Raw genomic sequence first — 22,494 nt, 5'->3', positions numbered from 1 at the left:
ATGCACAGCTCCGTCAGTTCTCTAGGTGTGCTGGAAACTCCGCTTGCTCTCTTCCAATGATCAGACTTGCCGACCCAAAAAAAAAAAAAAAAAAAAAAAAAAAACAGCTGCGCCGAGATGACAGTTCTTAACCACTTGACCTCCAGACAATTTACCCCCCTTCCTAACCAGGCCATTTTTTTGTGATACAGCGCTGCATTACTTTAACTGACAACTGCGTGGTCATGCAATGCTGTACCCAAATGAAATTTATGTCCTTTTTTCCCACAAATAGAGCTTTCTTTCTGTGGTATTTGATCGCCTCTGTGTTTTATTGTTTGTGCTATAAACAAAAAAAACCTGACAATTTTGAAGAAAAAAAACAATATTTTTGACTTTTTGCTATAAAACAAAAGCGACAGTAATTACACAATTTCAGAGTCCAGTTGCAGATGACATGAACTTGCACTGAAGGAAAAGCCTAAGTTTACAAACAACACAGTAGTGGCAGATAGGACTTGTAGTTCATTCATTCACAAACCTCGGTGAATGAATAAATAAAGCAGAAAAGCCTGCACAGCTGTTTCTGTCCCGGGGAAGTGAAAACGGGTCCACTTGCTACCCTAAGGATGGGTGTAACATGTTCTAAAGCACATATGTCAAACACAAGGCACACGGGCCACATCCGGCCCGCCAGTTTTACGGCCAGAACCTCATTCTGCCACCTCTGGTTCTCCCTTTCCTCTCCTGCTCCTTGGTGTCACTTGTAAACACAGAAGCCTTCTGTGTTTACAAGGGACAACTTTTCTTTCAGCGGCTCCCGAATCTAACAGATCCCTGCACACACTCATGGCAGTGCACGTCGGGGACAGATCTTCAGAATCGGAAGAGAACAGTCTCCCAGCAAGGCGAGGCAGAGCCGCCAACACGGAGGTACTAGAGCCGGGCCAAGTAGGAGAAAGAGATGCAAGGAAGCTTTGGGGGGGGGTTGCACTCTGCACAGCACACCCTTGAACTCTGCAGTCTGTACACAGCACAACCTTGAACTCTGTACGCAGCACGCACCTGAACTCTGCAGTCTGTACATAGCACGCACCTGAACTCTGCAGTCTGTACATAGCACGCACCTGAACTCTGCAGTCTGTACATAGCACGCACCTGAACTCTGCAGTCTGTACATAGCACGCACCTGAACTCTGCAGTCTGTACACAGCACACCGCTGAACTCTGCAGTCTGTACATAGCACGCACCTGAACTCTGCAGTCTGTACGCAGCACGCACCTGAACTCTGCAGTCTGTACGCAGCATACTTTTGAACTCAGCACTCTGTACATGACGCAAAGTTTCAAATCTTTGAATAGGATTTTAATGGCAAGTGTCTGCCAAAAGTATCACTGGACATTTTGTAAATAAGCCCCAGTAGTTCTCAGAAGGAAGTTTTGCATACATAAATATTTTTTCCTCCGGTTCCTTCAAATGTTCTTTTTGCAGTTACATTTTCTCAGAAATGAACCAAACATATTTCAAGATAAAAAAAAATATACAAATTGCAGGAAATGACTCAGGGCCCCAGAGATAAAAATGTAATGTGCAATGTAGAACTGATGGATCCTTAATTTGGTATTGAGGGAAGTGACTTCTTAGCTCACTTCTGTCCCATTGAAAAATACTGTAGCTAGGGGCATATTTACCACAAGGCAAACAAGGCACTTGCCTAGGGCTGCATTTTTCAGGGGGTCAGCACCACTCCCCAGAAGGAGGGATGGAAGAAGGGACATGCACATCATGGGAACCAGGTCGGATCCAAGAGAGGCTGCTTGATGGTGTATGTAGATCCTGACTCTCTTTCCCAGGGATGTCAGGAGCTGTGAAGATGGGTGTCTTTCTCTCTATCGCCTGGAAGGGTTGGGGGGGGGGGGGTAGTTGAAGGCTCTCCCAGATGGAGGGCAGGGGTGTTGTTGGTCAATGTCAAGCTCTCTCAGCTTTAGGGTAAGGGGGAGTGTTGGTCAGTGTCCATGGGGGCAGATGTTTTTTGTGTTGCCTAGGGCAGCAGAAAACCTAAATACACCACTGACTGTACCATTACATCAGCCTTCAAGTGTTTGTTCGGCTTTTCAGAAAAAATAAAAAGATTACCTAACACCCTGTATTACATTTGTAATACTCTAAGCTAGCTCTAGTTTATAATATGTAACTGGGCTTAGACAGGGAACCAGCCCTTACATCTGATCACCCAACCCTCATCTACCATAAATGGGCCTCTAAGTTTTAGAAGGACCTTGTGAAGATACAAAGTCTGGTAAATGTTATGTTCACTAATGATGTAAAATTACTTAAAGTGTTACAAACCCCATGACCCTGCAATCCCTGCATCTGGTCTCCCACAGTAAACAACATGAAAATGCAATTATTTTAGTAAATATAAAGTGATAAATACCTTTTATCTCCTCAGCAGTTAGAGCAAGCGTGTGACTTCTATCAGTGTCCAGCAAAGCACTGGTTAAAGCCTGCAGAAAGAGATTTCATTCTCCTCTCACTGTCCTATGAGGCTACATGAGCCCTGGCCTTCTGTCTGGACGGCACTGATTGGTCCTATGCTGATCACATGCACCTTCCCAAGGAAAAGTAAAAACTCTCTAGCAACACACATTAAACTGAGCATGTGAAGAAGCTGCGTTACTTACATTACCCCTGCTCCAGGCAGTCCTATGGCATACAGTTCAGGACTATTAGCTCTGCATTTAATGTAGAGGAGGCAGGAGTGTGACCACAGACAGGAGCACCTTAACAAGAGGCCTCAATGGACCCATTTTACCGCTGGAATTACCCTGCTGGATCAAGGAATAAGGCAAGTATTGCTCTTTATCCTGTTCTCCTAAACTGAACAGACCAGTTTGAGGGTGGGGGAGGGAGTGGGATCTGCAAGGGTAGATTTTGTCTAATGCACCTGGAGTTGGGCTTTAAATCATAAATAAATACAGTGGCAGTGGAGAGTGCTGGAAATACAGCTGGTAAATCTCGATGGGGAATGGGGGAAAAAAAAAAAGAAAACAACCCAAACCAAATAAAAGAAAAAAAAAGAAAAAATTTGAATTTGTAACTTGAGGACTGGGAAGTTCTCTGTTAAATGTAATACGTGATTCTGTTTGACCAATGTTAGTGATCACTGAATCCAGTTTTGCCTAGGTTCATATTGTTATGTAAACTGGCTGTTGAGTCAAAGGTTCAGTATTGATACAACAGAACCTGCTCAACCAGTAATGGCCGCATTGCTCAGCATTATCTAATCACACAGCTTGTGTTTTCCATACTAGACCAGTATCATATGCTTTGTCCAGATTAACTCTTTTGCATCTGAGTTCAGTTTGCTGCTTTTTCAATTGAAAACCCTATAGAAATAAAAGCTCCTTGCTGCAGGGGAAATGAATATCAATGGGCTGGAAAAACCCAACCAATTATTCCATTAAAGGGCATATTTGTCAAGGTTGGAGAGTGCATACAGACCTATGTGCGCTTCCTGATGATCCCACCATAGCCGCATACATTGGGTTAAATTCATACCCTACAGATTAAAATAGTGGTGGCTAAATGGTTAGCACTTCTACCTAGCTAGTACTAGGATCATTGGTTCAAATCCCAATCATGGCACCACCTGCCTGGAGTTTGCATGTTCTCCCTGTGCCTGTGTGGGTTTCCTCCGGATACTCCAGTTTCCTCCCACACTCCAAAGACATGCTGGTAGGTGAACTGGATCCAATTTAAATTGGCCCTAGTATCTGTATGTATGTTAAGGACTTTAGAATGTACGCCCCTTGAGGGTTAGGGACTGATGTGAATGCAGGATATATATATATATATGTAAAAGCGCTGCATAAATTGTTGGAGCTATACCTGAAATAAATAAAATTTTCAAACCCTGTATAATAATAATGTCTTTGCACTCCTTTTTTGAAAACCAAGATGACAATCTTTTCAAACCTTGGTTGGTCTCATACCACCACTTTTGCCGCACATAGGTCCCTATCACATAAGTGGCACCCGTTCCGATCAGCAGGGGATCCACGAATAGACTCTCTGCCGAATCGAAGTCAAACAGAATGGATGTCATCTTTGTGATATTCATGTTTGATCCTTTTTTTTTCCACACTGAGGATATTATTATTATTATACAGTATTTATAAAGCGCCAATAGTTCGCTCAGCGCTGTACATTACAAAGGGGGACAGAACATGTGAGAGAACAATACCAATACAATGCAAAACATGAGGGGATTGAGGGCCCTGCTCTTTCGAGCTTACAATCTAGGAACCCACGTTAGATCTGTGGGTAAGTGGCTGAAAACAGACATGCCTCTGTTTCCAATCTTTAACCAATTCAATACCGGGCAATTTTACACCTTCCTGCCCAGGCCATTTTTCAGGTTTCAGCGCTCTCACACTTTGAATGACAATTGCGCGGTCATACAACATTGTACCCAAACTAAAATTTTTATCATTTTCTTCACACAACTAGAGCTTTCTTTTGGTGGTATTTAATCATCGCTGGGGTTTTTATTTTTTGCTAAATTAACAAAAAAGTCCGAAACTTTTTTTTAAAAAACACGTTTTCTTTGTTTCTGTTATAAAAGTTTGCAAATAAATTGTTCTTCATAAATTTAGGCCGAGATGTATTCTGCTTCATGTCTTTGGTGAAAATAACCCAAATTAGGATGTATTTTTTAGTTTGTAGGAAAGTTATGGAGTTCACAAACTATGGTATAGACCTGAATATTGATCAATCCTGAAATACTGACAGCCAATCTAATTTCTTGAGGTCCAAGAATGTCAGAATAGTACAGATATCCCCAAATGACCCCTTTTTGCAGCCCAACGTACTTCATAAGAGGCATGGCGAGTTTTTTGAAGTCATATTTTTTTTGTCATAATTTTTCGGAGAATGAAAAAATAGAAAAAAATTATTTTCACTATTTTTTTTTTTTTTACATACTGTCACCAGTGCAGTACAGCGTCATCATGTAACTGGCATGGCGGTGATCAGGGACACTGACTGGTGACAGTGTGAAAAAAAAAAATATATATATATTTTTTTTTATTTTAAATTTTTTATTACATTTTTTTTCTATTTTTTAAGATTTTTTTTGTCATATTTCACTATGTCCAAAGTAGAACAATGTTACCATAGTAACATTGTACTACTTTGGGGAAGTGATCAGAATTTTTTTTTTTTACACAATTTGCTTATAGCAAAGAATTACTTTGCTATAAGCAAGCATTTACCTGAATGACATTGATTCATTCAGGGTTTTTTTTTGTGCTTAGCTGTGATTTGGCCACAGCTAATCACATGACATGTGCATGTGATTAGCTGTGACCATTCACAGCTAGGCAGTAGTATACAATGGATGGCATGAATGAAGCTATCCATTGTATACAACTGTCATGTGACCTGCTGTGATTGGTCACAGCAGGTCACATGGTACCAGCAACGGGAGGCCGGTACTCAGATCTGTCATCGGCAGTGTCCGAGGTACACGGCTGGTGACAGATCGCGCCGCTGCGCGGCTCTGCAAGCGCGCCAACTGCGCATGTGCGGGAGGGCGCCATTTGGCGGCCTCCCGGAAAGGTAATGCACTTTTGCGGACGCCATTTGGCCATAGGCCGGGCGTCAAATGGGTAACAAGTAAACTTATTATTAACTGAAAGCTGCCAGGGTAACATATGAATTAACCTTTTCGCTGCCAGAGCCATTTTTGCACTTTTTGCACATGTTTAAAAACAATAAACATTTTAGGCCTGAAGATTGCATAAACCCCCAATACAATATAAATGTTTTTAAAAGCAGAAACCATAAAGAGTAAAATAGTGGTAGTTGCAATTTTTTATGTCACACAATATTACTGCAAAGGTCTAGGAAACACAAACGTTCAGTAAAAAATACACTAAAGGTAATTTTAGGACACACAAATACACAACATGTCAAACGTTAAATTTGCATGCGCCAGTGAAATGGTGACAAACTTCAGTACCCTATATTTTCCATAGGTGACGCTTCAACCTCCCTAGAGGTATTCCCGAGTGTAGCTCGGGGTAAAGTTTTAGCACTGCAAGCGGTAACCCCAACCTACACTCGGGAATACCTTGCAGCGCTGCTCCGGGATCTCTTCTTCACTTACCTTGTCCTGCGCTCCTGTGATGTCCCTCCTGCAGCGTCCTCGGCCATCTCCTCCGGCTGATGCCGGCATCTGTCTTCTGGGTTCCATTCCCTGCGACGTCAGGACGTGCAGGGGACAGAACGGCGGGAAATTTAAAAATGTCAAAAAGTGACATTCACTAAATACACTAAAATCACAAAGAGTAACATTCCTGTATCAAACCATTTCACATACATTTTGTCCCTAGTGCTTTGTCCTGTCCCCTGCCTGCATTTTTACTGTTCTTTCTGCCTGGAAACTGAGAAATGTCCATGGCGTCCAAAAAGCGTCCCTTTAGGTCAAAAGAGATTTTAGACCAGCTAGAGAACAGCGATAGTAAATCAGAACCACTTGCAGAATTGAGTGATAATGATTCGTGGGGAAATTCGTCATCAGACACTGAAAATGATTTTGCGACTTTGATCAGTGATGTGCGAACTTGGCGCTCTATTTCAAATTTCAGTGTTTTTGGTTTGATTACATTATTTAATTAAATGTATTATTATATTATTATTTTTTATGATTATTTATTATATTATAATTTAGGATTTCGTGTTTCAAACTTTATCATACCTGGGATGTTTACTAGACCCTTGTTCAGACAGATTTCAGTGAGTTATTCCTAAAAATTACAGGCCTAAAATAAAAAAACGACATATTTCCATGCAACAAAATGTACCGCTTTGAGCACAGAAATACTGACATAATCAGACCGCTAGGGAGGCTACAAGCCCCTTATAGGACTTCAGTTTGGCGTTACAGAGGAAGTCTGGTTCTCGCTTTGTGTGTGTGTGGCGACATGTAACAAGTGTATCGCAATCAACATTTTCATACGTAGGCATCTCTTTTTTTTGGGGGGGAGGGGTATGTGCTTGGGTGTAGCTTTAATTTTTTATAATTTTAATTTTTGTAATCATCACCATGTGATAGTTTTTTTGGTGACAGGTTCTCTTTAATGGGACATCCAGGGACCCTCTGTTACCTATTCAAAATGAACAAAAAAGTTTTGTCTTTAGTTACACTTTAGGGACTAGGCACCACCTGTTTCTGACTGATACATGTGACTTTAGTTGGTCCTGAGATGCTCATAATATGCAAATCTTGACTATTATGAAAGTCAAGAATGAAATACTCCCCTGCACTTGTACACTTGTGGCCATTACAGTAAAACCACAGCCAATCTCGGATAGAATGGTTAAAATTAGAGGTATAGTTGAAACTCCAGCCAGAACTTGAACTGTTCTAGATAGAATGGGGGAAGTCCTGATACTTTTTTTTTTTTTTTTTGCACTAACATGCAATTTTTCAGGATAAGCTTTTGGGCTATGTAATGTTTTATTGCTGTCCCCGTTAAGGACATTTTCCCTACTTCCTGTCCCTGTGACACCAGTATAGAAAATGGAGGGTACTTTCTGTTGTGTCCCATTAAAAAACAAGTTAGAAGAATTGCTACAATCAGTGATACAAAAGCAATAAGTCAAATATGAGAAGGTTAGGCTTTCATTGCTCCTTGTGTACCTGTTGGGGAGATTTCTCCTTGTTTTCTGTCCTGCTGATACAAAAATAAGTATGTTAATACTATATGGATCATTTTTTTTATTATCAACCAGCCAGCTGATTAAAAAAAGCAAAAAAAGGATTTCCCCATCCACACATTCAAGGTGGGTGAAGGAATCCTCCCTGCTGCAATATTGTATTCTGACAGTGGGGACTCTTCCGCTGTCAGAATACACTGATCAACATTGCAGCTGATTGGCTGAATGCACTCATTGGACACAGATTTTCCAACAGTCCCATCTGAGAGGACTCGATTACTAGGTTGATTTCTCTTGAACAGGAACTGACGAAGATGGATCCAAATTCAGCTGGTCTCTGCCAGCCAATGGCAGAAATTCTAGCCTTTCCCATGTAATTCCCATATATATTCCCACATTCTAACCCTTGCATATAAAATGTTTATGTATACCCAGGAAAGGGTTCAATTGGATATCTGTAGAAAGATCTTTCAACAGAGAAGCTGCAGCTTAAAGTTATGATTATTATCCAATCGCTAGCGGCAGAGACAGAATGACGCTGGTTCAGCCAGTAAGAGAGTAGGTGAACGCTCTCTCTGGTTTAAGTAGAATTCTTGCTTACACCTAACTAGCCATAAAACTGACTAACACCCACAGCTTTTTCTCTAGGCGCAGGAACTCAACCATGACCCCTCAACACCCCCTCCAAAACGCATCAAATACTAGGTGCGGTCAAATTTCACTAACAGTGGGAGGGTCTTAAAGGGGCAGTAAATACCAGACATATATTACGTACAGAGTGCAGAGTTCAGGGGTGCACAATGTACACGGTGCCGAGTTCAGGGGTGCACAATGTACACGGTGCCGAGTTCAGGGGTGCACAATGTACACGGTGCCGAGTTCAGGGGTGCACAATGTACACGGTGCCGAGTTCAGGGGTGCACAATGTACACGGTGCCGAGTTCAGGGGTGCACAATGTACACGGTGCCGAGTTCAGGGGTGCACAATGTACACGGTGCCGAGTTCAGGGGTGCACAATGTACACGGTGCCGAGTTCAGGGGTGCACAATGTACACGGTGCCGAGTTCAGGGGTGCGCAATGTACACGTGCCGAGTTCAGGGGTGCGCAATGTACACAGTGCAGAGTCCAGAGGTGCGCGGTGTACATAGTGCAGAGTTCAGTAGTGCACGGTGTACATAGTGCAGAATTCAAGGGTGCACAATGTACACAGTGCCGAGTTTGGTGGTGCACAATGTACATAGTGCAGAGTTCAGGGGTGCGCAGTGTACACGGTGCAGAGTTTAGGGGTGCGCAGTGTACACGGTGCAGAGTTTAGGGGTGCGCAGTGTACACGGTGCAGAGTTTAGGGGTGCGCAGTGTACACGGTGCAGAGTTTAGGGGTGCGCAGTGTACACGGTGCAGAGTTTAGGGGTGCGCAGTGTACACGGTGCAGAGTTTAGGGGTGCGCAGTGTACACGGTGCAGAGTTTAGGGGTGCACAATGTACATAGTGCAGAGTTCAAGGGTGCGCAGTGTTCATAGTGCAGAGTTCAGGGGTGCGCAATATACACAATGACAGTGTAGTGTTTAGGGGTGCACAGTGTACATAGTGAAGAGTTCGGGGTGTGCAATGTACATAGTGCAGAGTTCGGGGTGCGTAGTGTACACAGTGCAGAGTTCAGGGGTGCGCAATATACACAGTGACAGTGCAGTGTTCAGGGGTGCACAATGTACATAGTGAAGAGTTTGGGGTGTGAAATGTACATAGTGCAGAGTTTGGGGGGGAATAGTGTACACAGTGCAGATTTCAGGGTGCATAGTGTACACAGTGCAGAGTTCAGGGGTGCACAGTGTACATAGTGATGAGTTCGGGGTGCACAGTGTACATAGTGATGAGTTCGGGGTGTGCAATGTACATAGTGCAGAGTTCGGGGTGCGTAGTGTACACAGTGCAGAGTTCAGGGTTGCGCAATGTACAGTACATAGTGCAGAGTTCAGGGGTGTGCAACTAGGAAGAGCGGCTCGCTGCAGGGGCATGCCTACAGGGGTCACAAGGGTCGCAATTGCAACCTGACTCTGTGCTGCAGGGGGCCTGTGTGGGACCTGGATAGGAGGAGCAGTGGGAGCAGCTGCATATAGAGGAATCAGTCTCTCCATATTCCTCCTGCAGCCACTGAATGCCCACTTCTCCTCCTCTCCCTCCTGCAGGCATTCAGAGGCCACAGGAGGAACACAGAGAGATTGATTCCTCTATATGCAGCTGCTCCTCCTATCCAGGTGTACAGGGGGCGCACAGGCCCCCTGCAGCATAGAGCCAGGTTGCAATTGCGACCCTTGCGACCCCTGTAAGTACGCCCCTGCAGCGAGTGTAGGTCATAATAGGAAAGGTATTGAGGGTACATCTCCCACCTGGGGAACCGCAAACAAAAACCTGCCAGATGTTAGAACGCTATCCAGAATGAAGAAAAGAAGATTTGGCTTTAGTTCTGGTGTAACATAAGCAGGACAGTAGAGAGGCAGGCAGGAACTAAGGAAGATAAAAAGGCGCTTACATAGAATTTTACATATAACTAAAGGCAAAACGTTTTTTTTTTTTAGTTTTGGACAGTGTGGAGAGGGATTAGAACCCCTTTCAGTTTTTATTGCCCTGTGCGCTTCCGTTGTGGAGATTCACCTTCTCGATTTGTCCTGTTTACCATTATCATTGAAAGTGAAAGTAAAAAAATCCTGAATTTTGTGTTGTCCCTAGAAAAAGTAATAGAAGTGAAATCTTCCAATAGGGACATTGGTTCTGGTGACCCCCCCAAGGAATTCCCTTAATTTGCAGTAATTTCCTCTCACTTCCTGTTTGGCTCTGGGACAGGAAGTGAAGGTAAATCTCCGAAATGGGACACGGATGGCAAAAAAAAAAAAAAAAATTGAGAGGTGGTATAACCCTCCCTTTCTCTATCCAAAATGAAAAAAAAAGGTTTTGCCTATAGTTTTAGTTTAAAATAAGTGGAAGGACAGTACAGTGGGGGCAGGTAGCGCCACCTTTAGATTGTTGTCTTCTCACTTCCTGTCTTGGTGACACAACAGGAAGCAAGGGGACATGTACAGATTTTGTACTGGAGGTCAGTGCAGAGAAGACGACATGGAGAATGTCCTCTATAAGGGGAGGGTTGTGAAGGAGTGAACAAGGACGATGAAGTTTTACTTTCACTTTAGGACTATGACGTTGTGGAGGGCACCGGAGGAGATGAGAGAGGCACAGAAAGGAGAACTACATGTACCAGAGGTACCTGAGGAGATGAACACGATATGTGGGGAGACGTAAACTGTATGTGATGTGTTGTGCATTTAGTGAAAAGGGGCCGTTCCTCTTTCTGAAGCCAATCCGGAGATAGGCGGACAGGCTCCTCCCCTCCTATCCGCTCCAGTTTGCTGTATGTGTGTTGGGCGCTCGGTACGGAAGGGGTGAGTGCTTCTTTTGGTGTGGGGGTGATGTGTTGGTGTGGTGGGGCTGGAGGATCCCCGGCCTGGGAATGGAGGGTGAGCGGGAGAGGTGTGCAGCCATAGGGCGCGGGCTTGTCAGGCCTCCTCCCTCGGACCAGGAGACATGACGTCTATACTGGGTGCTACAGTCAGTGACACAGAATGATCGGAGTTCTTCTCTACAACTTCCCAGGAACACCCCGGGGGCCCTACACCTCACAGGGCGGGTACTGGGGAGGGGACCTTGGAGGGATGTGACTGAGCAACATGGGGGCATAGATCAGCAGGGGGCAGCACCCCGGGTTTGTGGGAGATCACCCAGAAAACTACCACATTACATAGGAAGGTGGAAAGAGTGCAGAGGGCTCCCCCCCCACACAAGGGGGCAGGGCAGAGGGCTCCCCCCCCACACAAGGGGGCAGGGCAGAGGGCTCCCCCCCACACAAGGGGGCAGCGCAGAGGGCTCCCCCCCACACAAGGGGGCAGCGCAGAGGGCTCCCCCCCCACACAAGGGGGCAGCGCAGAGGGCTCCCCCCCCACACAAGGGGGCAGCGCAGAGGGCTCCCCCCCACACAAGGGGGCAGCGCAGAGGGCTCCCCCGCAGGTCGGCGCAGAAGGCTCCCCGCAGGTCGGCAGCGCAGAGGGCTTTTTCTTTTTGATTTTTCTCCTTCACTGATGTGCGCTAATGAGACTGCAGTGATGGGCACTGATAGGTTGCACTGATGGGCACCAATGAGGAGGCACTGGTAAGCATCACTGATGGGCACTGAAAGGCAGCACTAATATATGGCACTGATAGGTGGCACTGATGCACACTGATAGGTGACACTGAAAGGCAGCTAAGTTGGGCACTATGTAGTATTGATGTGCACTGGTAGGCACTGAAATGTGGCACTGATGGGCACTGGCAGGTGGCATGAATGAGCACTGACAGCTGGCACTGATGGACACTGACAGGTGGCACTGCTGGGGCTACACTGATCATCAGGGCACACTGATCATCAGTGCCCTGATGATCAGTGTAGATGTCCCCTCTGAGGGATGCCGATTACCGGCTCTCCACTCCTGCTGTCAGCGTGACAGCTTGTGAGGAGAGAAATGCCGATAAACGGCATTTCCCTATTTACATGCGATCAGCTGTGATTGGATACAGCTGATCACATGACCGAGCTGACATCTTCAGCTCTTTCCGTTGATCGGTTATCAGCTGTGTCCGAGGAACACAGCACATCGCCGCGCTGCGCACTCCCAGAACCGCGCATGCGCGGTTAGAATGGGAGGACGTCATATGACGTCCTCCCAGAACGAGAGAACTGCCTTGCACCCGTCCAGGGGCGGACTGACAGCTCATGGGGCCCCCGGGCAATAGGGGATCATGGGGCCCCGTGTCCTTGTCCAAACTCAAAAAAGCCTATGAAAAAGGTACCAGGGGCATCTTATGGGGCCCCTTACTGACCCCGGGCCCTCAGGCAGTGCCCGAGTTTCCAAATGGTCAGTCCGCCCCTGCACCCGTCATTTTACTGTATAGTGGGCGGGAGGAGGTTAAAGGGGAAGTATGGAGTGCTGGGCTGTAGAGGGGAAGGGAGTGATTGGCTTAAGCTCTCAACAGATCGCTAAGAGGCTGAGTCAGGCATTGGTCCAGGCATCTGGGTGGATCCCGACTTTAACCTCTTAGCTGTGGCCACTTGTGGGCCTTAACGCCGAGCAGCCACATATATGCGGCCCTGTTACACTACTTATTATGCTCCCAGCACAGTAGCTGGTGGTGAATGGTAAGCTCCTAAGGCGTACTTGTGATCAGGAGCGTTCCAATCATGTGACAGCCAATCACAGCAGTCACATGACCCAAAGGCCCACTTCCTTGCTTTTAGAGCCCTTAAAGGGCAGGATGATGGCCAGTGCCAAAGGGTTAAAGGCAGGATCTTTCCCCAGCTTGGACCCGCTGAGTGACGTAAGCTGACAGTGGACTTGAGCCGGCTGTTGGCTGAAAACGAGTCACAGGAGTGCAGAACAAATAGCTTTCTGTGGTTTACAGTCCGTACGTGGCATTCCTGGATATGTTTGTGAACAGTCATGTTTGCTGTCTTGGAAGCCTGCTACAACGTAGAGGATGCATTTGTGACCTGGTGCTAAAATCAGCTATGGTAAATATGCGGTGATTGCAGGTCGACAGTTCTGGAGGCTAGTGACTGCACTGGTGTGTTTTTCACAGAGGAATGGTTTGGAGATTCAGGGGTCCTTCATTCTGATAAAGGAGCACCAGAGAGGTCCAGCTATCATCCCATGTGCATTTGTCTGGTGAACGCTGCACAGGACAGTGACAGCTCAGGTGTAAAGTGTCAGGAGTTACTGATGAATAGTTCGTGAAGGCCAGGTTCACACTTGTGCGTTTTTTTAAATGCGTTTTGCAGGAACTCAGTGCCTGCCATTTATCATGATTTTCCATGGATCACTTTGTGAACCTAGCCTTAAAGGATAAGTACACCTGTATTCAGGGTGTAACATGCAACTGATACAGCTGCCCCCTGAACCCCAGTTGTGACAGCGGGTCAAGGATCTCCTCGCATCTGCTGTCACAATTAAAAAAAAAATGTGGCCATGAGAGGCTCCATCTACCCAGAGTTCTGTGAATGGGAGAACTATAACTACCGTCAGCCATTGCGGATGACTGCTTGTAGGTTTCAATCAAATGCCTAAGTTCTGGAGAGCGCTGTTTGTAGTTCATTTATTCTTTCTGTCATTCAGTAACTGCCTGCCTGTACAAGGTATGGGCAGTCAGCTACACTGACAGTCTGCAGGAGCCTGAGATTGCACTCACGATCTGCTGATTACGGGTCCAATGCTTTACAGGCCCCTAATAAAATAAATAAATACACTTTTTTTTTTTACTAACAATATATTTATTTTTTTAAAGGCCCCTTTCAGGTGGGGTGGATTAGTCAGTGTGATCCGCCTGCTCAGCAGAGGATGTCTCTGCTGATCCCCTCTGAGCAGGTGGATGACAGGTCTCTGTCTGCTCTGCTGTTGCAGAGTGGACACACACTGCCTGCTGATTTCAATGGGACAGTCGAATGGAAACGGACTGCCTGTCTGTTTCCACCTAATTGTAATCTGATCCTCTGGACGGATGGGGAACGGATTCCCATCTGTTTATTTTTGGTGTATTGGATCGAATGTCAGCCGACACCCGCCGGTCCATAGAAGTCTATGGATGGACCAGTTGGGTCCACCTGAAAAATGGACAGGCGGACCCTATTGGTCTCCTCATATGAAAGGGACCTGAAGGTGAACATATCCTTTAAAGGCTAAGTTCACCTTTTGGAGTTATACAGAACACCTGTATTTAGGGTTCGTTTACCCACAATCTCTGCATTCACTGTGTGATTCTGCTTGCACGTTTTCAGTGCTCTTACACACAATTTCAGTGCATTTTGTGGAACAATTTTTTCATTTTTTTAAATGCATTTTTTTTACGACGTTGCATTTAATTGTTTGAGCATGTTGCGGTACATTTTCATGCCTTTGTGTGCATTTGTTGTGCATTTTGCATGCGTTCTGGAGCAGAAAGTTGCAGTATACTGCACTTTTGTTTTATCCACCAGTGTAAAAGACTCATTGAAAGGCATTAATTTATCTTGCATACACATTCCTGCTGCATTTATAAACACAGCAAACTGCATCTAGTATACCTGAGACCTTAGGGTGTAACATGCATGAGCCCCTGACCCCCCCCCACCCACTATCAAGTTTTTCTCCACCCCCCCCTGATTTGAAGCAGAACTACACTGCACCTGAGCACCACAAACCAAAAACACTATTTAATTAATTTTTAATATTCAAAACAAACTCATCCATTGATTCATGTCTCTGCCTTATTTTGCAAATAAATCCCTTTTGAGAAACAGCCCCTAGCATTTCTGGTTGTGGCCATCTCGCATAAGGGCATGTGATTCATGTACCATTTATTTCCTAGAATCCATCTGCCTTAGCTCAGGCATACATATGGGATGTGCTTGGCTAAGAAAATCCCTCCTCCCCTTCTGAAAACTGGGATGTATGACATTATTTTCCTAGGCCAGAAACCTGGAAGCAACTTAAAAAATGTGTTAAAACAAAAAAAAAAAACCCAGTTTAAAACAAGTAAATATGATATACTTTCCTATCTATTTACTAATGCTGGCAGCATAAAGATTCAGAATAGTCCATGCTGGTTGAGAGTCTAGTTTCGCTTTCAAAACTAGCACTCCCTTGCCATCTGTCACTGTTCTGTGTATGCAAATATATGAAGAATCGACTTTACTTGTTCACAGCAACAGTTAAGAATTTGGGGGTAGGGCTTTTTTTTTCTTTTTCTTTTTTTAAAACTTTGTATTTTTTTAATTAATTTGATGCAATTCTGCATTTATTTACATTCTCTTCAGAAAGGAATATGAATGGCCTAAAATGAAAGTCTGCAGGCTCATCTAAAGTAGTTCTAGAAGCGTTTTTTCCAGCTGCAGAGTATTGTTAAAAATAAAAAGGTATCTAAGGAGCCAAAGGTTTGCCAGTCTAACCTTAGGTTGACTAACTTACCTGTAATGAAGGATGTTGAACATGCAAGCAGCTGGTTTCTGGAGAAATCTTCACTGCAGGGATGCCCTATCCTCTTCCTCCTGCTGTACTGCAGCGCTGTGATGGTTAATAGCTTCAGTTCTGTAAAGCTGTTGTGAAAATGTTCCCAATGAGGAGCTGCTTCCTTCCTCCTCCATTGAGAAACACAAACCAGAAAGAATAACAAGCCCCTCCCTCCCCCTCATCCTGTTCCCTGGCTCTGATCATTGTGGTTGTCAGGGCCCCCCTCAGGTGACTAGATCCTGGTGTGCCTCTGTTCCTGATTAGGTTGCTTACCTGAGGGTTTTTCCCTAAAGACGTGCTGGACCTTGCTGCTTGACTGATGCCAGCAACCCCAGCAGCCTGTTGCCTTTTTAGCCTGTTCCTTCTGATATGGTAGCGGTGTTGGTCATCTATTCCTATGAGGGGTTTTTCCCCCACATTTTATGGCAGTATAGTGCCTCTGGACAGGTCCCCTGTATGGTAGAGATAAACCAAGATGGCTCCAGTTACAGAACCAGTTGATGACCCTTCCTGATCCTTCCTGATGTGCACTTCCTCCTGACCACTTATAAGCAGGGGCGTCCACACTTCGGCGCCATTCTATTTCAGGCTCTAATTGCTCAATTTCAGGCCGCATTACTGTTATGGTTGCCTTCAAAGGGCCAGTTGTATCTGTAAGATTAGATGTCCAGAGCACTCCACCCCAACTTACATCAAATGTCAAGAGGCCTACCACCACCAGAAGTCCCCTTGCATCAAATGTCAAGAGGCCTACCACCACCAGAAGTCCCCTTGCATCAAATGTCAAGAGGCCTACCGCCACCAGAAGTCCCCTTGCATCAAATGTCAAGAGGCCAACCGCCACCAGAAGTCCCCTTGCATCAAATGTCAAGAGGCCAACCGCCACCAGAAGTCCCCTTGCATCAAATGTCAAGAGCCCTACCGCCACCAGAAGTCCCCTTGCATCAAATGTCAAGAGGCCTACCGCCACCAGAAGTCCCCTTGCATCAAATGTCAAGAGGCCTACCGCCACCAGAAGTCCCCTTGCATCAAATGTCAAGAGGCCTACCGCCACCAGAAGTCCCCTTGCATCAAATGTCAAGAGGCCTACCGCCACCAGAAGTCCCCTTGCATCAAATGTCAAGAGGCCTACCGCCACCAGAAGTCCCCTTGCATCAAATGTCAAGAGGCCTACCGCCACCAGAAGTCCCCTTGCATCAAATGTCAAGAGGCCTACCGCCACCAGAAGTCCCCTTGCATCAAATGTCAAGAGGCCTACCGCCACCAGAAGTCCCCTTGCATCAAATGTCAAGAGCCCTCTCCCCCGCACTCCCTCACATCACAGTGCACCCCCCCCCCTTTACCTTATGCTGCCGCCAAGAAGAAGCTATAGTCTGCAGAATGCTGAGACAAGGACGTACTATGACTGCACACAGAGGCATAGGATCTGTAGGAGAGGTACGAGGGCCACATGAAACGGCCTGGTGGGCCGGATTTGTCCTGCACTCCTTGTGTTTGACACGTACACTAGAGAATAAAATAGTGGTGGTTCCAATTTTTTTTATGTCATGCAATATTACTGCATAGGTCTAGGAAATGCAAAATTACTGTAAAACGTACACTAAAGTTAGTTTTAGGGCACACAAACAGATTAAATTTCCACATTTTTTTTGTCAAAGATGAGGTTACACTAAATAAATAGATACCTAACATGTCAAATCTTAAATTTTGCTTGTGCTTGTGAAATTGTGACAAATGTGAGTACCCTATATTTTGCGTAGGTGACTCTAAAAGGTCCTGTAGGTCATCAGTTTGGCCTTGCAGAGGAGGTCTTGCACTAGAAATATTGTTCTCATTCCAGCATGCGCGGAAATATATAACATGTATTACCAGGGATGTCCAAGTCCTATCACCCGACACCTGGGACATGTAGATCCGGGCCCTTAGCACTTGTCAGGTGGAGGCAATCGGGCAGCAGCACTGCTGGCCAATTGCTTCCACACAGCCCACAGTGTCAGCCTCTCCCATGCTATATGTCCCAGGCTCCGCTTGCCCATCTGCGGGCCCATGACTGCTTCGGCAGGTGTCATGGGATGTGGTATAGGGGAGGAAGGAGGAGAGCAGAAACATCCGCTCCCCTCCCCTCCTTCTCCTGATCCAGACGTGATGTGACGTCACTTCCGGGTCCCCATTCGACAGATTACCGGTCATTGAGGCCAGGAAAGAATGTAATGCGGTGCAATGTGCACTGCATTACATTCACTGTAGTAGACCCTGCATGTCTCAAAAAAGAGAACCTGTCACCAAAAGTCATCACATAAGGGACTTTTTGTCCCGTATGTGATTGAAAAAAAAATTATTTTTTTTTTTAATGGAACTTACACTAAAGCATATAACACCCCCAAATTTTTCAAGGCCCCCACATTTGTACACACGCACAAATGTAAAAGCACGTACTCTGGTGCCTACGCATAAAAACATGGATTGCGATACATGTCACCGAGCGTGCCAGAATGAGAGCAATAATTGTAGCACCAGACCTCCTCCGTACACTATACTGATGACCTATAAGAGGTTTTAAAAGTGTTGCCTATAGAAAATACAGGGTACTAAAGTTTGTTGCCGTTTCACGAGTGCGCGCAAATTTAAGGTTTGACTTTTTCTATTTATTTACTTAATGCAACCTCGTCTTTTATATTTTACAAAAAAAGGGATAATTTATTGCTTTTTGTGCCCTAAAATTAACATAAGTTTATTTTTTACTGAAATTTTGCATTTCCTAGACCTTTTGTGATAATATCGTGTGACATAAAAAATTGGAACTACCACTATTTTATTCTCTAGGGTCTCTGCTTTCAGAAAATATAAGATGTTCGGGAGGTTTGTGTCATCTTCAGGCCTAAAACAATTTTTTAAATGTGTGCAAAAACGGCTCTGGCAGTGAAAGGGATAAGCTGGACACTCCCCTTTCCTGACAATCAGCCAATCGGTGCTCATTACAAGGTCTCTCTCCTCCCTGCTAGTCCCTGGTGCTGGAGACAGGCAGGGAGGGTAGGAGGAGATAAACAGTGAAATGTTAAACATATTAAAGGTTTAAGTCGATATAAAGCCCCTTTCATTTTTTTAAAGCCCCCGTCATTACTGAAAGCAGATTTAAATATGGTTTTGGTTAAAAAAAAATTTTTTTACCAGGACAAGTAGATTGGGACACCGATTTAGTCCCTGGACAAGTAGTTATTTTTCAGTAATTTCCACACCCCTGACTACAATTGACGCTTTAATGCGAAGGTGCCCCCCCCCCCCCCCCCCCCGACACGTGGTTCTGGTTGTGTGTGCACTTTACTGGGGGAGGTGGAAGCAGTTGGGTGGGAATTCTTCCATCTGACAGGCAGGAGTGGACTTGTCAGACACACTCCCAGTGGCTGCAGCAACTGGGAGTGTGTATTAACCCCCCCCCCCCCCTTAGGTCTGTACAATGTAGGGATCTTATTTTACACAAGACCTGAAGCTATTAACCTCGCAGGACCATAGGTTTCTAGGAAGGAAAAGGTATCCCTGCACGATCCAGATACCTGCACAGTGGGGGCATGTTTCTATACAGGCAAGTTATAGGAAGGTTTGTTTTTTTTTTGTTTTGTTTTTTTTTTAGTTAAAGATCAGCTTTAACCACCCCCATTGTGTTCTTATCTCCTAGATTGTAAGCTCCAAGGAGCAAGGCCCTCGAACCCCTCGTGTATCGTACTGTATTGTTATTGTACTGTCTCATGTATTGTCCCCCATTGTAATGTACAGCGCTGAGCGAACTGTTGGCGCTATATAAATACTGTAGTAGTATTATTATTATAATAATAATCTACAGTATATGAACCAACTGATTTGTATTGTCTTTGAGATGACTCTGTCTGAGAGAACAGTAAGGGTGGTTTTTACACTTCAGAATGGCAATTAAGAGTTAATTGTTGGGGTTCACTCACACTAACTTATCTGTGGCAATCACGCACAGCGCTGTTTACAGCACGCTTTGTACACTAGTGATGGTTTTACCTGGAATTTGAAGAAAAATCTCTACTGATAGAAATATGGGGGGTCTCTGTTTCCAGCTTTTTCTGGCTTTCGTGCTTATGTAATTGCTTCTCTGGAGTCTCTGACCTGGAACTAGTAAGTAGATGCTCTAAAATCACTCTTCATGACTAGCTGCTTGCATGTTTCAGAACCAAGATTGTATAGAATCCTAGTTATGAGGTAGGGAACTATATTTTCTTATCTGGATTGTAAAATTGTGGGGTTGATCTGATGGGCCCACTGTGGGGGATTATCCAGTTTGTAAAGAAGATCGCTGAAAAGATCTGATAGAGAAACCTCCCTGTGCTGGGAGTGGGCTGAGGCAGAAGTAAATATCAGAATTTCTCGTATGTCAGAGACAGGACAAGAATTGACTTGGGTCAATGTGGTCGCCAAGATGAGAAGTAGAGTTTTAGCATTGTAACATATTTTTCTGCAATTTTGAAGAAAATCAGGTTTTAAGTTTTTGTTTTGTTTTTTTTTGTTTTTGTATGGGCACAAAGATCTGTACATTCGTGTGGAGGGCCATGTTTATGTGCCCACGGAGTGACAGGCATTCAGTGCAGCCAGCCAGTGAAAATCAGATGCAGCAGCTCTATAGATCTTCCCTCACATCCCAATATTTATATCTGTTCATCTATCTGCATCCACATTTGTGCATCTGTCCCTCTACAAATGTAAATACTGGGAGGGTTGGGAAGATCCATACAGTTGCTGCGTCTCTCAGCCTGTCCTTGATTTTAACAGACTGGCTGCAGAGAACACCTGTCACTCCCTGGGCGCATGAATAGGTCCCTCTACACTGATGTTTGGGTCTCTGAACACGTGTGAATGACCCTTTTAAGTGAGACTAAATGCTTGGAAAAAAACAAACATGTCTATGCTTACCTGCTCTGTGCAGTGGTTTTGCACAGAGCAGCCCAGATCTTCTTCCTCTTGGGTCCCCTGCCGGTGCACCTGGCCCTTCTGTCCTGTCGGGTGCCCCCACAGCAAGCAGCTTGCTATGGGGGCACACGAGCAGGTGCGTTCCCAAGCCGCTGCTCCATGTGTCCACTCACACACAGCTGTGACTCGGCACCGCCCCCTTCTCATTGGCTTACTAGCTGTGATTGACAGAAGCTGCAGCCAACAACCCTTGCTGCTGTCTCAGCCAGTGAGGAGAGGGAGTCTGGGGATAGCCGAGACTCCAGTGCACATTGCTTGATCGAGAGGGGTTAGGTGAGTATTGGGGGGCTGGGGGGGGGATGCTGCAGAGAGAAGGCTTTTTTTACTTCATGCATAGAATGCATGAAGGTAAAAAACCTTGAGCCTTTACAAACACTTTAAAGTCTATGTTCACACTGGTGATGCACCAATTTATCGATGGCCAAAAATTATAGTTCCAAAATTAATTTAGTTTTGAGGTACATACATCTTGGTGAATTATGTGGGCAAATGGGAAGGAACTTAGTTTTTTTTTTATTTTATTTTTTCTGGGTTAAAATTATAGATTTTATGCTGGCAATTTTTAGTCTGGAAGACCTCAGAATGCATCAATCAGATGCCTTCTAACAGGATGTGAACTGACTCAGAGCTGGTAATGGTAGGATTTCATGATCTATTTGATCATTTCTGTGTATTGAAACTAGCTGAAGAGTGATGAGCATTAAAGTTTTATGTGAACTCAAATATGAAACATTTGCTACCTTACAGGGAACATCTAAAAATAGGAATTGTGCCAAAGAAGCTGCCTTTAAAAATGTACTTCTGGCCTTGAATAAAAAGCATTGAACTTCCTGTTGTGTAACAGTGCCTAGGCACTCTTGTTTTGTACTTTTAAAGCAGTATTAACCCCAAAAGCAATAATGTATTGTATTGCAGCTTACCAGTTCTTAGATGTGATGGCTGCATTAGTTTTCATTTTTTTTTTTTTTTTTTTTTGAGGCTTTCTTTCTTCATTTTTCACTTTGTGATCCTCCCAGCTGTATTTCAAAAGATCAAGCTCTCACAAATGTATCCGGTAGCAGCAATGGGGCAAACTATTTAACACTGACAAGGATGCTTACAGTGATCTGCTTTTATTTATTTAAAACTTTTATACCAAAAAGAAAAAAAACTGTTTGCCATAACCGCTTAAAAAGCGTTAACTGGAGTTAGGCTTTGATTTGTTAGTGTATCTAAATTTGCTAGTACATCTTATACTCCCCATCCCCCATACTGATAATGTTCCTGTCCAAAGGTGCCCCTGTGCTCCCTTTCAGATGGGGCGGATCTGTCATCATGATCCGCCTACTCAGCGGGGGATCTCTCAGCTGGTCTCCACTGAGCAGGCAGATGGCAGGTCTCTGTTCACTCTGCTGCTGCAGACCAGACACTGCCCGCTGATTTCAATGGGACAGTAGGATGGAAATGGACCACTTGTCTGCTTCCACCTGATTTTCATGCAATCTGATCCGCTGGATGGATGGGGAACGGATCCCCATCCATCTGTTTTTGGAGTACAGGATCGGAAGGGATGCCAGTGGGTGTCAGCAGACTATTGTTCGCGGACACCCGCTGGTCTATAGAAGTCTATGGATGGACCAAAATAGACAGGCGAATCCCATCGGTCCGCTCATGTGAAAGGGGCCTAAAACAGGAGGCGTGTTACGGGCCAGATCACCAGGTGAAAACAGAGGACCCTTTCTGTAGATCTGTGTTT

The 22,494-nt window shown here is 45.0% G+C and overlaps 2 protein-coding genes across 6 annotated transcripts in view; one reads left to right on the top strand and one right to left on the bottom strand.

Annotated features, from left to right (window-relative positions):
- Window positions 1-15,826, bottom strand: part of TMEM141 (transmembrane protein 141) — a 50,318-nt gene extending 34,492 nt beyond the window's left edge. Inside the window, exons 1-2 of one of the 4 annotated variants that reach the window (XM_089675040.1) lie at window positions 15,732-15,769; window positions 7,689-7,722 (exon numbers count right to left, since the gene is read on the bottom strand). In XM_089675040.1, coding sequence (XP_089531166.1) covers window positions 7,689-7,722; window positions 15,732-15,754 — 57 coding nt within the window. In that variant the 5' untranslated portion in view covers window positions 15,755-15,769. Of the gene's footprint in view, window positions 1-7,688; window positions 7,723-15,731 lie in introns of those variants that run through there. The other 3 variants (XM_089675043.1, XM_089675042.1, XM_089675041.1) reach the window with 3 other exon arrangements.
- The window catches only part of TRAF2 (TNF receptor associated factor 2), a 98,694-nt gene continuing 87,023 nt past the window's right edge, over window positions 10,824-22,494 (top strand). The window contains exon 1 of one of the 2 annotated variants that reach the window (XM_089675038.1): window positions 10,824-10,962. The gene's annotated coding sequence lies outside the window, so the exon portion shown is untranslated. Of the gene's footprint in view, window positions 10,963-11,088; window positions 11,142-22,494 lie in introns of those variants that run through there. The other variant, XM_089675037.1, reaches the window with a different exon arrangement.

Source organism: Staurois parvus, unplaced genomic scaffold (genome assembly GCF_062004578.1).
Source record: "Staurois parvus isolate SC_StPar_1 unplaced genomic scaffold, SC_StPar_1.0 ptg000154l, whole genome shotgun sequence".
Taxonomy (NCBI): domain Eukaryota; kingdom Metazoa; phylum Chordata; class Amphibia; order Anura; family Ranidae; genus Staurois; species Staurois parvus.
This window is presented reverse-complemented; position numbering and strand designations above follow the sequence as displayed.